Source organism: Lolium rigidum, chromosome 7 (assembly GCF_022539505.1).
Source record: "Lolium rigidum isolate FL_2022 chromosome 7, APGP_CSIRO_Lrig_0.1, whole genome shotgun sequence".
Classification (NCBI taxonomy): domain Eukaryota; kingdom Viridiplantae; phylum Streptophyta; class Magnoliopsida; order Poales; family Poaceae; genus Lolium; species Lolium rigidum.
The window spans coordinates 103,947,931-103,962,582 of NC_061514.1; the positions used below are offsets into that span (position 1 = coordinate 103,947,931).

The 14,652-nt window shown below is 43.9% G+C and overlaps 1 protein-coding gene across 1 annotated transcript; it reads left to right on the plus strand.

The window, feature by feature from the left end:
- The first annotated feature begins 6,945 nt into the window (after window positions 1-6,945).
- On the plus strand, window positions 6,946-14,467 carry LOC124676861 (splicing factor U2AF-associated protein 2-like). Its single transcript, XM_047212882.1, has 13 exons — window positions 6,946-7,102; window positions 7,958-8,086; window positions 8,182-8,405; window positions 10,548-10,793; window positions 10,873-10,965; window positions 11,101-11,139; window positions 11,664-11,753; window positions 11,865-11,967; window positions 12,036-12,116; window positions 12,518-12,594; window positions 12,756-12,836; window positions 13,738-13,829; window positions 14,030-14,467. The coding sequence occupies exons 1-13, from the start codon at window positions 7,018-7,020 to the stop codon at window positions 14,154-14,156; spliced, it is 1,467 nt and encodes a 488-aa protein (XP_047068838.1). The 5' UTR covers window positions 6,946-7,017; the 3' UTR covers window positions 14,157-14,467.
- Window positions 14,468-14,652: the final 185 nt, after the last annotated feature.

The following is a 14,652-nucleotide window of genomic DNA, read 5'->3' on the forward strand; positions in this document are numbered from 1 at the left end:
CGAACAGTTTTTTCCCAGACTTCCCGGTTTTGAGTCTGTTTTCTTTTTTAATATGGCAGCTTCTTCCCAGAGGTTCCTGACCTGCCAAGCAAATTTTAAGGCCGACAGTCGATGGTGGAGGGAAAAAGAAAACTATAGGGTATGCACATCTCCTAATTTTTATTTTTACACTGCCTATATGTGATAAAAATTTGCTCAAATAACTAAATATAAACGTTTTCCAAAAGTTCAGGGCGGGCCACGAGACCCACGACCCACCCGGCCACCTGCTGCGTATGCCCCAGCTGACTGAACATGGGGGCTCAATACACCATGTGTTGCGGTGCGTAGCGCGTTGTGGGCCGCTGCACACAGCCAGATAGTGCCTGTTCTTCTTTCCATCTTTCTTGTTTTCTTCAATGACGCACCCACCATTTCCTCCGCCGCCACCACACCATCTCTCCCACGCTCAATTCCCCCCCCCCCCCAACCGCCGATCGCAACTGTTTGTCATCGCCACCCGCGCCAGGCACCGCTACCACGCCGCCTTGGCACCCCGTCCTCCTCAAATCGCCGCCTCCATTGGTCCTCCGCCGCCCCGACCATCCATCTAACCCCGGCTGCCACACCTTGTTCTCCGGCACAGCGAGTCCCCACCCATAACCATAAGTTTGGTTGCCGGCGAGACCCCACTCGCATCCCCCAACCACCCTAAACTATAAGTTCTTTGCCTCACCTCCGCGTCGTCCCTGTTTCCAATGAGGTACTAGCCTCACCTCGGGCGGGGCGCCGCGGCCAGCCGTGTCAGCCCCGTTGTGAGCGAGGGTTGCATCCGTCCACGCATTCGTCTTCCTCCTCGATGTGTGATGGTGGCCCACCAACAAAGCGACGCGGCAGGCGCGCGGGGTACGCATCATCAATCCTATACGCCGCAACGGGCGGTGTATAGGATTTGACGACCTTCACTATGTGTCTCTATTCCATGGGTTGTGCTCCTTCCGAGTGGAACTTCTTCTGTATTTGGGCCGGAAAACCTAGCCCATCAAACTCTAAAACCCATATGAATGGAGTGCTGCAAGGTATCCGTGACTTTTCTATCCAAAAAGTATTCATTAGTATCCCCCAATTGCCATAAAAGAAATGATATTTCCCAGACAAAATATTGCTGATAGTGTTAGATATTATATTTTCTCTTTCCTTAATACTTTTGTTCGTTCCCACCAAAATTTCCATTGATCTCCAACATTTTTGTCTCTACATTATCCTAACCAGATGCAGTGCCAAAAACTGCAACTGCACTTGATTGAGAGTAAATATTGCAATCAAATAACAAAACATTTCCACTGGGCCTTTGCTAATGAGATATATATTAAAACTTGAGTAAGAGTTTGTAGGGCTCCAAAATCGATAACCTGGCATACAACTTAATACAAAGTCTATATTCGTATGTTTAGAACATCTCCACCGGTGAGCCAAATACCCTGATAGCCATTTGGAGGTCGACGCTAAAATTGGGCTCACACCAGCGCGTCCAATAAAGCGTCGGCGCGGTTTCGAGCCGATAAAATCGCCGGCAACCCCATGCTAGCCCCTTCGCGTAGGGTGCAAATCGGGACCCCAGCAACCTCGCCCATGTAGGAAAACGCCCGTGGGGCCCTTTTGCCATCCACATGCGCGTGTTTCCTCTACCTCCCACCCACGTCCGATCCGCCTCCAAACCCTTCTTCATCTCCATCGCCGTTGTCGACGTCACCTTCCCCGTGCTCGCCTTCCATCCCGCCTGTCCAGAAGCCACCGGCAATTGAAACCGATGGCGCCTGATCTCAGCGCCTGGCAGTAGGAGGTTGCCGCCACAATCGTCTGTCCCGCCCGCAAGGTGTTCGGAGGATTTTCGCGATGGACAACGACGACGAGATGTTGGCGTACCTGTCCATGGAGGAGGAGAACTCTACCGCCGTCCGGCGGCACCAGCGGCAGCTGATGCTGGTGATCCTCCTCCGCCTCCGCCAACCCATTCTAGCCTTGACCGCGCCTCGGCGTGGCGGTTCAAGGGTTGGCAAGACGAGGAACAAGGAGTGTCATCGTCAAGTCAGGGCCTTACTTCTTGACTCTAAAGTCATCGCTGACGACGCAACTCACACGCCGAAGGATTTCTGGCGCTGGTTTCGGATGAACAAGGATTTGTTCATCAAGATTGTCTTTGATGTTAGGGAGTACGATGACTACTTCATGTGCAAGCAAGATTGCACCAATTTGTGGGGTTTGTCCTCAATCCAGAAGTGCACTGCTGCATTATGATGTCTTGCATATGGAGCTCCCCCAGATGCAGTCGATGACTGAAGGAGATATGCCCTAGAGGCAATAATAAAGTGGTTATTATTTATATCTTTATGTTTATGATAAATGTTTATATAGCATGCTATAATTGTATTAACCGAAACATTAGTACATGTGTGATATGTAGACAAACAAAGAAGTCCCTAGTATGCCTCTTAACTAGCTTGTTGATTAATGGATGATTAGTTTCATAATCATGAACATTGGATGTTATTAATAACAAGGTTATGTCATTGTATGAATGATGTAATGGACACACCCAATTAAGCGTAGCATAAGATCTCGTCACTAAGTTATTTGCTATAAGCTTTCGAAACATAGTTACCTAGTCCTTATGACCATGAGATCATGTAAATCACTTATACCAGAAAGGTACTTTGATTACACCAAACACCACTGCGTAAATGGGTGGCTATAAAGGTGGGATTAAGTATCTGGAAAGTATGAGTTGAGGCATATGGATCAACAGTGGGATTTGTCCATCCCGATGACGGATAGATATACTCTGGGCCCTCTCGGTGGAATGTCGTCTAATGTCTTGCAAGCATATGAATGAGTTCATAAGAGACCACATACCACGGTACGAGTAAAGAGTACTTGTCGGGAGACGAGGTTGAACAAGGTATAGAGTGATACCGAAGATCAAACCTCGGACAAGTAAAATATCGCGTGACAAAGGGAATTGGTATTGTATGTGAATGGTTCATTCGATCACTAAAGTCATCGTTGAATATGTGGGAGCCATTATGGATCTCCGGATCCCGCTATTGGTTATTGGTCGGAGTGAGTACTCAACCATGTCCGCATAGTTCACGAACCCGTAGGGTGACACACTTAAAGTTGGATGTTGAAATGGTAGTACTTGAATATGGAATGGAGTTCGAATATTTGTTCGGAGTCCCGGATGAGATCCCGGACATCACGAGGAGTTCCGGAATGGTCCGTAGAATAAGATTCATATATAGGATGTCATTTTATGTGAATTAAAATGATCCGGAAGGTTCTACGGAAGGTTCTAGAAAAGTCCGGAAGAAATAAGGATGGAAGGTGGAGTCCCAGAGGGACTCCACCCACCTTGGCCGGCCAACCTAAGGGAGGAGGAGTCCCAAGTGGACTCCCCACCATGGTGGCCGGCCACCCCACTAAGGAAAAGGGGAGTCCCACTCCCCTAGGTTTGGACACTTGGAAGGTTTTTGTTGGGGTCTTATTCGGACTCTTTGACCTAAACCTTGGGGCCTCCACCTATATAAAGAGGGGGAGAGAGGGGCTGGCCGGCCACTCAAGCCACCACCATGGCCGCACCCCTCAAGGGTGCCCTAGCCGGCGCCCCTCTCCCCAAACCCTAGCGGTCTCTCTCCTCCACCATATCCCGCACGCTTAAGCGAAGCTCCGCCGGATTTCTCCACCACCACCGACACCACGCCGTCGTGCTCGTCGGATTCAAGAGGAGCTACTACTTCCGCTGCCCGCCGGAACGGGGAGGTGGACGTCGTCTTCATCAACAACCGAACGTGTGACCGAGTACGGAGGTGCTGCCCGTTCGTGGCGCCGGAACCGATCGTGATCAAGATCTTCTACGCGCTTTTGCAAGCGGCAAGTGAACGTCTACGCAGCAACAAGAGCCTCATCTTGTAGGCTTTGGAATCTCTTCAAGGGTGAGACTCGATACCCCCTCGTTGCTACCGTCTTCTAGATTGCATCTTGGCTTGGATTGCGTGTTCGCGGTAGGAAAATTTTTGTTTTCTATGCAACGTTCTCCTACAATGACTACCTACGCATGGTGGAGTCGGCATGCTCCAAGGCTGTCTACAGGTTTTGTCGAGCCGCAATAGCGGTGTTTGGTGTAGATTATTTGAGAGGACCGAGGGAAGATGATACAGCTCGGATCCTGGCACAAAATGCTACCCGAGGGTTTCCTGGGATGCTCGGAAGCATCGACTGCATGCATTAGGGTTGGAAGAATTTCTCTTTTGTTTGGCAAGGGATGTACAAAGGTCATAAATGTCAGTGTAGTGTCATTCTTGTGGTGGTGGCAGACCATGACATCTGGATTTGGCATGCTTTCTTTGGCATGGCAGAAACCCATAATGCTATCAATGTGTTGCAGCGCTCTCCAGTGCCCATATGAACCCACAATGATATTCCTGCTCCAGCTTCGAAGATGGACGTTTATTTTGCGACATGCCAAGCAGCTCGCAAGGATGTTGAGCGGGCTTTTGGTGTACTCCAGCAACATTTCACCTATCAGGTACCCTGCTCTCACTTGGTCGGAGTCGCCGGTGTGGGATGGTCGTCCCTATAGTTCGGAGGACGTGCCGACGTCACCCATACCCTCGTGCCGGCGCATCCGCCGGCGTCTATTTGGGGGCCGCCGATGAAGATGCTCTTAGGTTATAAACTTCTAATCAAGTATAAACTCAACCATTTTGGTTTACATTAATGGAAACTTCAAATGGAGGAGGTCAAGCTGCACGGTAGCTATTTATTTTTTAAAATTAAAAAATGAAGTTACAAAAGATCCAAGAAAAAAATGGATTTAGTCAATGGTATATAATGCAAGTGTGCCAAATATCAATGCAAAATCTTTGTATTTTAGCCAACTCAACCAAAATGTTAAATCTAGTTTTTAGACATTAGGTCAGGGAATACAAAGGCCACCAGAAAAATGATTTCATTTTGTTGCAACAAACGGATTTCAAGGAAACCGGTACATATCCTCAGGAAGATGATTTCATTTTGTCACATTCCCCTCTTTTGTTTTTCTGAACTTTTCTCAGGCTACTATTCACTAGTGGAATGCCCGTGCTTCGCCACGGCTTCCTACCTTATATCTAGTGCCACACACATGTTACATGTGCAAACAATGCACACAAATATTTAAGTATATATAAAAATCACATAGTATTAAAAATATTTTAAAGTTTACTTCAAATAATTTAATGCAATGTGTATAAAATGCAAGGACATATACATCTCCTTGACGCGCCTAAGGTATTCTCATATAGCACCATGAATGTTTTCTGCAACTTCATTTTCATGGTATTTGACCACGTGTAAGCTTCTTCCTCAACTCCTAACCATCATGAACAATCAGTCTATCATGTTCACATGAAGTTTTTCCATAAAAATGTAAGAATGTGAACAAAGAATACTCACGGTGAAAACTGGATGAACACATCTTTTACCATCCCATGAGAGCATAAAACTAAAGACTAAGTAACCAAACAACTTTCTACAAATGAATGGAATATCATTATCTTGGTCATTATGACGATAGTAAAAAAAATCTCATAATGATAACCGGAGAAAGTCACCTGTCGGGGCTTATTGGTATCTGAATACTATGAGGATATTTACGTGGCTAAAAATAAATATCGTGATTTCAGCCAGGTTATCCTATTTCAAGAGGCTCATTTAGATAGAGCAAGCACCCCTATAATTTTAATTGGTATCTCTCTTCTGGTACCAATGGATCTCACTAATGTTTATTGTAATATTATATTTACATGTACATATGTAGGTATTAGTTCCTACCATGCCATGCATTAGATAAATATATGTCTCCATGATGTGGGGATGTACTTTAGGTCCCTTTTCAGTGCACCGGAGATGAAGATTTTGTCTATATATACCATTCCATCAGCTCTATCAAAGAGATAGATCACATGGACACATACAATATATGTACTTATTAAAGACCTATAATTGGACACAAAAAATACAATTAAATTCTAGAAAAATCTAGACAATAATGTGTAAATATTGTTGCCACAATATAGTTCATATAAGGTCTTAAAAAAATCAAAGATGTAAAGTTTGACCGAGTTTATTAAAAAAATTATCTATATCTACAATACCAAATGTACGTATACCATATGAAAATATATATCATGATTAATCGTATTGATTTGATAATATAGATATTGATACTTTTATCTACACACTTTGTCAAAATTTACATGGTTTTGTCGTCCCTATAGTTCGGAGGACGTGCCGACGTCACCCATACCCTCGTGCCGGCGCATCCGCCGGCGTCTATTTGGGGGCCGCCGATGAAGATGCTCTTAGGTTATAAACTTCTAATCAAGTATAAACTCAACCATTTTGGTTTACATTAATGGAAACTTCAAATGGAGGAGGTCAAGCTGCACGGTAGCTATTTATTTTTTTAAAATTAAAAAATGAAGTTACAAAAGATCCAAGAAAAAAATGGATTTAGTCAATGGTATATAATGCAAGTGTGCCAAATATCAATGCAAAATCTTTGTATTTTAGCCAACTCAACCAAAATGTTAATTCTAGTTTCTAGACATTAGGTCAGGGCATACAAAGGCCACCAGAAAAATTACTTCATTTTGTTGCAACAAACGGATTTCAAGGAAACCAGTACATATCGTCAGGAAGATGCATGATTTCATTTTTTCACGTTCGCCTCTTTTGTTTTTCTGAACATTTCTCACGCGACTATTTATTCGTAGATATATCTGCAGGTGTATGGTCTGGACCGACTTTGATCGTGAAACTCTCTAGATCGGACGGTCAGCGGTTTCTCTGCCCGACCCAGGTCTGGACGGACCTCTCTGGAAACCCCAGCCCCCAAAATCCTTCCCCTCCTACCGGCGGTCGCTTGACGAGAGCGATTTCCGTGTCGCCGCCGGCGACGAGACCGGACAGCCTCCACTCCTCGCGCGCGCGGCGTCCATGGATAGCGCCGGCCAGGCGGGCTGGTACGTGCTCGGCCCGAGCCAGGAGCACGTCGGCCCCTACACGCTCACCGAGCTGCGAGGTACCCCCTTCCCCCCCCCCCCCTCCATCCACCCTATCTGTTCGCTGTATCGATTAGTGCGAATGCGGACGCATGTAGGTCACAGGCTCAGCCTGAATCCTCGCAGAAACCTGAACTTCGCGCGCGGCCATGCTGCAGCCCACAAGGCTCCCACTACTTCGTGTTTCCTGTATGTACTATCCCCAAGTTTTGGGGGCTGTGTTTGTGGTGATGCGAATCCCAGGATCAGGTCTTTGTTCGGTCGGGCCATTTGGGCGTGTTACCCTAACTTGGGAATTTCCCTTTGTAACCAGTAAATTGATGTTTAAATGGGGTTGGGAATTAATGCTAGCAGCTGACGGCAACAGTTCGAATTCGCATTACGAGGTAAGCTTAGATTGGGCTATTTGATAAAACGCCCCACTTTACTTTGCCATTTGCCCCAAACGGCACATTGACTTTGGCGTAGCTCAAATACCCTGTTTTAGTTTGGGCCATTTGCCGAACTGCCCTACTTTGAGTTTAACAGGTTTGACAGCATTTCCGTAGAAACCAAATTAATCAATGGCAGAAATTGCATATTTGAAATGAGTGGATGCAAATAAACAATGAATCATAGCCAGAGGAGCACAAATTGACGGCTTTGGTTGCATCACAAAGGAGCACAAATCTTAAGTTTTTTAGCGAGTTAGCATCTCACAAACTGGAGACCAGCATTAGCACATAGCATAAGTATTTTAGTGAGTCCACAGCTCACAAATAACCAACAGCAGCGTCCAGAACTTGCCAGAGCTAGTTAGCCTCATTACTTTCTGAAAATCTACGTGTCCTGTTTTCAGTTTGGTTTGTGTTTGAGTAACTTGTGTCCCTTTACAGGACATTTTGCTAATGGGTACCTCAACGAGAGCACAATGCTCTGGGCAGAGGGGAGGAGTGAATGGATGCCGCTGTCTTCGGTTCCGGAGGTGCATTCTGGGGTCACAAAGAAGGATCAGCCCGAACAAGGTTAATGTTGTCTACATTCTCTTTAAAGCAATATATTCAATATGGTTCACTCCAAGTGGTATCTTGACGTTCTTTCAAACGGCCTTTTGCTCCAGAAACTGAAGATGGTTTCGAGAAATTCCAGAAGGAGCTTATAGAAGCTGAGTCAGAGGTGGAAGCGTTGAAAGACAAGACTGCAGATCATGACGTAAACATACAGCTTGCCGTTGATGATCCTGACGAGCGACCAACATCCCCACCAGATGGTGTGGAAGAATTTACTGACGATGATGGCACCATCTACAAGTGGGATCGCACCCTGAGGGCAATGGTTCCTCAAGTAAGTGTTGCTTTCCTTTCGCTAGGCTTTATAGCTAACCATCATCAGATGATTTTTTTTTTGGGTATTCTCTATTCAGGATCATCTCGGCTACATGATTTACTGATGTTATTTATCAGTGTTATTAAATTAAGCCCTCCTAAGTGCACGCCTAGGCGCCGAGCGAAGGCAAACCGCGTAGCGCTAAGTGTTCGCTTAATTGTGCTTAGCGCTAAGTATTCACTTAATTGTGCTTAGCGCTTCAATCCTTCAGACGAGGGAGCACCCGCTCAGCGCCTAGTGCTTAATAGAACCTTGGTTATTATAGGGCTTTTTAGCTTGGAAATTTTAATGCATGGCATTTGGCACTTTACTCTTTTCTGTTGAGGTGAAGTTGCTGATGGGATTGTGCCATGTAAAATTTTACTCTGGCAAGGAATGTCGGTGCAAGTTTTTTCTTTCTGAAACAGCCTTCCAGACAGAATATATTAATCAATGCGGATTTCCTACCTACGGTGGTAGCTGTGCATGCGATTACGATCGTCCGATATTGTTTCGCGATCTGTACTACCGTTAACATCTGTTAGACCTTTTGGCCGCCGTTGCCTGTTGGTGTCAGCAAAAGCAGCCGTGCCCGTTTCATATGTACGAAAAAGAGAACCGGGCCCCATTGCACCACCGTTGGTGCCATCCCAGACCCCTGTGCACCCTGGCTCCTTCCCCGGCCACCCGTACATCACCGCGACAGCGCATCTCCACGTCCCCACACACCACAGGACCTCCCCCCCCCCCCCCGCCCCTGCCTCTTGGTGAGCTTGGGATGCAGTATGCAGTGCAGGTGGCCATGCATCTCAGGGACTCCTGCCGCGGCGCCTGGGCACACCCGTGGCGGAGGATGGAGGCCAGCTGCTGCTGCGCCTGAGGTAGAGTAGGGCACTGTGGCTGTTGCAGGTAGTCGTGCCGGCGGCACGGATAAAGCCCAGGGCCACGTGCATGACTGGCCGTGGTGGCGTGTGGGGTAGCAGGACGTGGTCGGCCGTGGTGCGTGGTTGGGGCTGTGCATTGGGGTCGGTGTTCGGCGTGGAAAGCCAGGTCGATGGGAGTTCCAGTGTGGGGTGGGTGGAGCGGGGAAAGTGGGGTTGGTGCGGGAGGAAAGGAAAAAAAAAGGGACTCGGCGGGTTAACGACGTCAGTTTAGATGTAGGGTGAGAAATGCTCTATAGTCTGATCCATCGGCTGGATGGGGGTGCATAGCTACCCAGGTGGGTAGCCCACTATTTCCCATATATATATACCCTTTGTACACGCAACTGTACTGAAACGAAGTCACTGGAGCTGATTTATCGACGAATCAACCTCGAGAAAAATGTTCTCTACAGGGTTTTCTGATCTTTCATGGTGGAACGGTAGCTATTGAACAACTCAGTGTTGAATCAGAATCAGCTAATCAGAAACACTACCAAGTTTTACTCTTACAAACCAACTCTGGAATCTAATTGTAAGTTGAATCAGTGTGACCCTTCACAGCTTGATGAGCAACATCCATCAAATAGCGTAGTATGACCCTAGTTTTTCTCTCTTTAATAGCCCTCAATAGAAGGTTGCTCAGAGATGTCTAGTTGTGGTGGCTCCTCAAATATAATGCACATTATCCAAAGTTCCGTAAGATTTACCCGAAGTTCTGTGAATTGTGTGCTTCAGTAGTCTCTTATCATTTTTAAAATTTCCATAAAATCTACCCTTCTATAAACAACCTTACGGAAATCAGAATTTTATCAAGTTCATGGCACACTTTCTCGCAACGTATCATTCCTCATCATACTCCCTTGGAATGTACCTATTTTTCACAGGCAGTTGTACGGAAATTAGTTCTAACGTTGCATGAAAGTTTTGTTACTGAAAAAGTTACTATATTTTGTTTTTAAGTAATATTACTCTAAACAGTAGTTCAGCTGATTAATTTAGATTCCATTAGTTATTAGTTGTGTTAATTGTTGTCAGTGCCTTATCCTGTATTCCTAGGCGATATCTTTGTAAGATTCTGTTGTATATTGCACCCGCTGTTCTTCATTTGAGGAGAAGTTAATTACCTTATTCGTCATGTTTAACTTTCATAATTATCAGTGTTTATCAGCTAACCTCTTTTGCGGCGTACCTTCTACAGAATGATGTATCGGGTAAAACAGAAGGCTATAAGGAGAATGATGTATCAGGTAAAAAGGATGATTATGGACTTGAAGAAATGACTTTTGCAGTTGAGGAAGAAGTACTTCAACCACCAGAAATTCCTGTTTCCTCCACATTAGATGAAAACAATGCTTTAACTGAAAAACAAAACAAAGAACCAGAGAAGGTAGAAAATAGACAACAAAAGAAGCGAAAGTCTAAAGAGAAGCCAGCTGAAAAGAAGGTACAGTTCTCAAGTTATTCAAGGGAGTTATTTATAACTTCCGCATGAACTAATTCTTTCAAACGTTGTTCTTGGGTAGGAAGCTGACAAACCTCCAGAAGCTTGGTTTGAACTCAAAGTTAACACAAATGTCTATGTTACTGGCTTGCCTGATGATGTCACAGCCGAGGAGGTAATTTACTTATAACTCCAAAATCTGAGGCTACTCTTCATTATTCCTGTTAGAAATACCATTTTCAACACGGACTGTTTAGCACATTTATAACAATAGAAAAACTACTGTTCTCATAATGGATTTCTGTTGCAGATTGTAGAGGTATTTTCCAAGTGTGGAATTATAAAGGAGGTACGCAATATTTTTCTGTCTTGCAGAGACCATTTAAACTTGATGCAGACTTATTTATTCAGTATTTTAAGCTTGATGATATTTGCATTCTTCCCTATGGAAAAACTTAGTTTTATTTTTATCATTACTTAGTACCTTGACTCGTTCTTCTTGATTGCCATTTTTGCATGTAACTACTGTGACACAGTTTGACTCTTGATTTGTTCACGCCAGGGCTGTTCATTTCTGTGTTATAGGCGAGCACAACTGTAAATATAAAATCTAGCGTATTCCAGCTGTCTGAACTTGTTGCGTATTGATGACTGTTAGACATTGTCATATTGGAGAATTTAACTGTAGATTATCTTTGGATGGATATCCTAATAATTTTAAGAGAAGGTCAGTTTTGAAATGAAACTGAACATAATTATGATACCTGTTTGCTGCTATATTTAGATAGCAATGGCTCTCTGTCTTATTCATAAACGATATTCTGGTCCTGAACTTCAGAGGACTGATCCACTTCAAAATATTTGATGCTATAGGATCCAGGGACGAGGAATCCCCGGGTGAAAATCTATACTGACAAGGAAACAGGCAGAAAAAAGGGTGACGCTTTAGTGACCTATCTAAAGGTATTGCCGTTTGAAACTTATCAGACTCTGACTGATCTTACTAGTTACTATTGGAAGATATGCATGTTTATTTTATATCTTTGTGTAAGTTTTTTTCTTTCAATGATTCAGGAGCCTTCTGTACCTTTAGCAATTCAGCTATTGGATGGGACATCATTCCGTCCTGGTGGTAAGACCCTAATGTCCGTAAGTGTGGCCGAATTTCAGCAGAGAGGTAAGTTCCACGATTTATTAAAACCACACAAACTACACAAATATATCATGTCTTTGCATCTGCATCAGGTGAGGTTTTCGTGGCCAAGAAGGCAGATAAGCAAAAGAAAAAGAAAGGCAAGAAGGTCGAAGATAAGATGTTAGGATGGGGTAATTTCTATCTTGGTTTGCAAGTATTTTTATTACGGCGGATTTAAATGTGCCATGTGTTCCTTAAGAATTTACGCAGCCACGAGTTTCATTTGCTCTAGTGTAGGTGCACCGAACCGTAGGCCATGTTTCATGCTAGTTACATGTAGCAATATGTTATGAGAACCATGAAGATATTGGCACCTTTAGAAATAGATACAACTTCTAAATCTTCTCCTACTAGTAAAATATCTCTAAAAGCATCAAGTTGCAGAACCTATTCATGTACACAGAGTGTTTGCTACATAATGACATTTGTTGATGAGTTTTTTTTTCATTGATCATTATTATCTGCTGTCTCAAGCAAAATAGCTCATTAAAACTTCAACAACTTATTCTCCTGACCATTTTTCTATTTTTAGGTGGACATGATGATAAGAAGGTCATGATTCCTACTCAAGTGATTTTGCGGAATATGTTCGCTCCTGTTGAATTGAGAGTAAGTAGCTGACTATGCTTGACATATACAAAAATAATGTTCTCATTTCATATGGAACAACAATACACTGTTTCAGATTACTTGGCTTCTGTTCTACTTTATAGCAAAAATTCATTTTGCTCATGTCAGTTGTATTAATGGAGAAGTTCCTGATCATGCAGGAGAATGATGCTCTTCTTCCCGAGCTTGAGGTGGATGTTAGAGAAGAATGCGTGAAATTTGGTCCGGTTGACAATGTCAAGGTAATTATTAATTTCACTCGCATACTCTTTGTTTGCCATAATTGGAAAATCACAACCCGTAGACTAGTTGAGAACATGCCCAGGAATCAGTGTGGACGAATGACTGATGACTCTTCTGCAGTAGTTCAGATACTTGCCAGACTGTCTTTTAGCTGTATTTCTCCATAATCATGTAGAGTCTTGATATGATCCAAACCATATGGAGTGAAAAGTTCCTGGCTGTTAGCTTGTTACCTCTGGAGATGTGCTGAGTGCTGACTATTTTTGGAGTTTAGCCTGCCTAAGCACTGTGACACGGACATACCGGGCAACTACATCTGCATTGTATACCAAATTGACTGATTCTTGTTTATTGCTATGCGAAAGCTGGCCATACTTCTCTCATGTGAGAAGGTGTTACTTAGGCTGGAAAAGGCAAATAGAATAGTCAGCGAAGTGTGCTAAGCAACAAAGGTCTTCAATCTACTTAAGTATGGGCCAGTGTGTTACAATTTCATAGGATTTCATGGCAGCAAGTTTAAACTGTAGCCAACAAATTGAATATCCACATGCACATACTGAGTATTAAAACCAGTCAGGGCTGTGCTCTGTAGGCTTGCTGTTACCAGTTTCAGTTACTTCTTCCTATCACTTGCTGGTCTTCGTAGCCTTTTTTCTCGCAACCCATAAGTTTAGCCTCCCCCTATAGGTCTTTCAATACACATTAAGGCTCTATTTGTCGTTGCTGAGCTGTGATGTCCTGTGATTATTCATAATCTGCTCTAGAAAATTAGCCACAAAAATAGGCAAAAGTGGGTCAAACAAACACTAAAATAGCGAGCAAACTCGCCCTAGCTACTAGGGTTTCTTGTTTATTTGTCTCTTTTCCAGCTCACCACTTTTTGTTTACATGCTGTCGCAGGTCTGTGAAAATCACCCACAAGGAGTTATATTGGTAAAATTCAAAGACCGGAAAGATGGCCTCAAATGCATAGGGGCGATGAACGGAAGATGGTATGTTTTAACATAAATCCCTCTGCCATTCTTTTCCCTTGCTTTCTGATGGGTGTTTTAAAACAAAGTTAGGTTTACTCTGCATCTTTATTTTCTTCAAAACCCTCGACGATATTAACTGCAACTGTTAGAAAAAAAAGCAAACAAACAGTTTGGAGAAGGGAAAATCTTTCTTACGGTGTATATTTCTTGCTGCGCAGGTTTGGTGGGAGGCAGGTAGAAGCGAGCGAAGATGATGGTACAATCAAACATGCTCTGATACGTGACTATGATGGCGAGGTGTCAAGGCTGGATCGCTTTGGAGAAGAGCTAGAGGAATCCACATAGGGAGTCTCGATCATATGGCAGTTTAGGACTGTTCTGTAGGTGATAGGATGAAATTACAACAACAGCAAAACAAACGAAGCGCAGTTGGGTCATCTGTTCACCCGGTTAATCTTAGCAAGACTGCTTCTGGGTTAGCTTTAAGCAGCGGAGCCAAAAACTGTTACCAGTGGTCAGCAGCTAAACTTTGTCTTAATGTACATTACAGAGGTTGGGCCCTTTTTCCGTGTGCAATCTGGTACTCTCATTGACATACAACCAAACCACTGATACGATACTTTTTTTAAATATATGTCAGCTGTTACGATACTGGATCCCTGTCTTGTCAGAAAATTGTTACTGCCATAATTTTATTTGTCCTTGATCCCTGGACGATGGGTGTATGTAGGAGAGTCGCATATCTTCATCAGTCACCTGAACAAAAATACTGCAGAACGTTGTCAAGCTGTGCGCAGAAATATGCAAAAGTAAACAGCCGATGGCCGATGTTGCAGAAAAA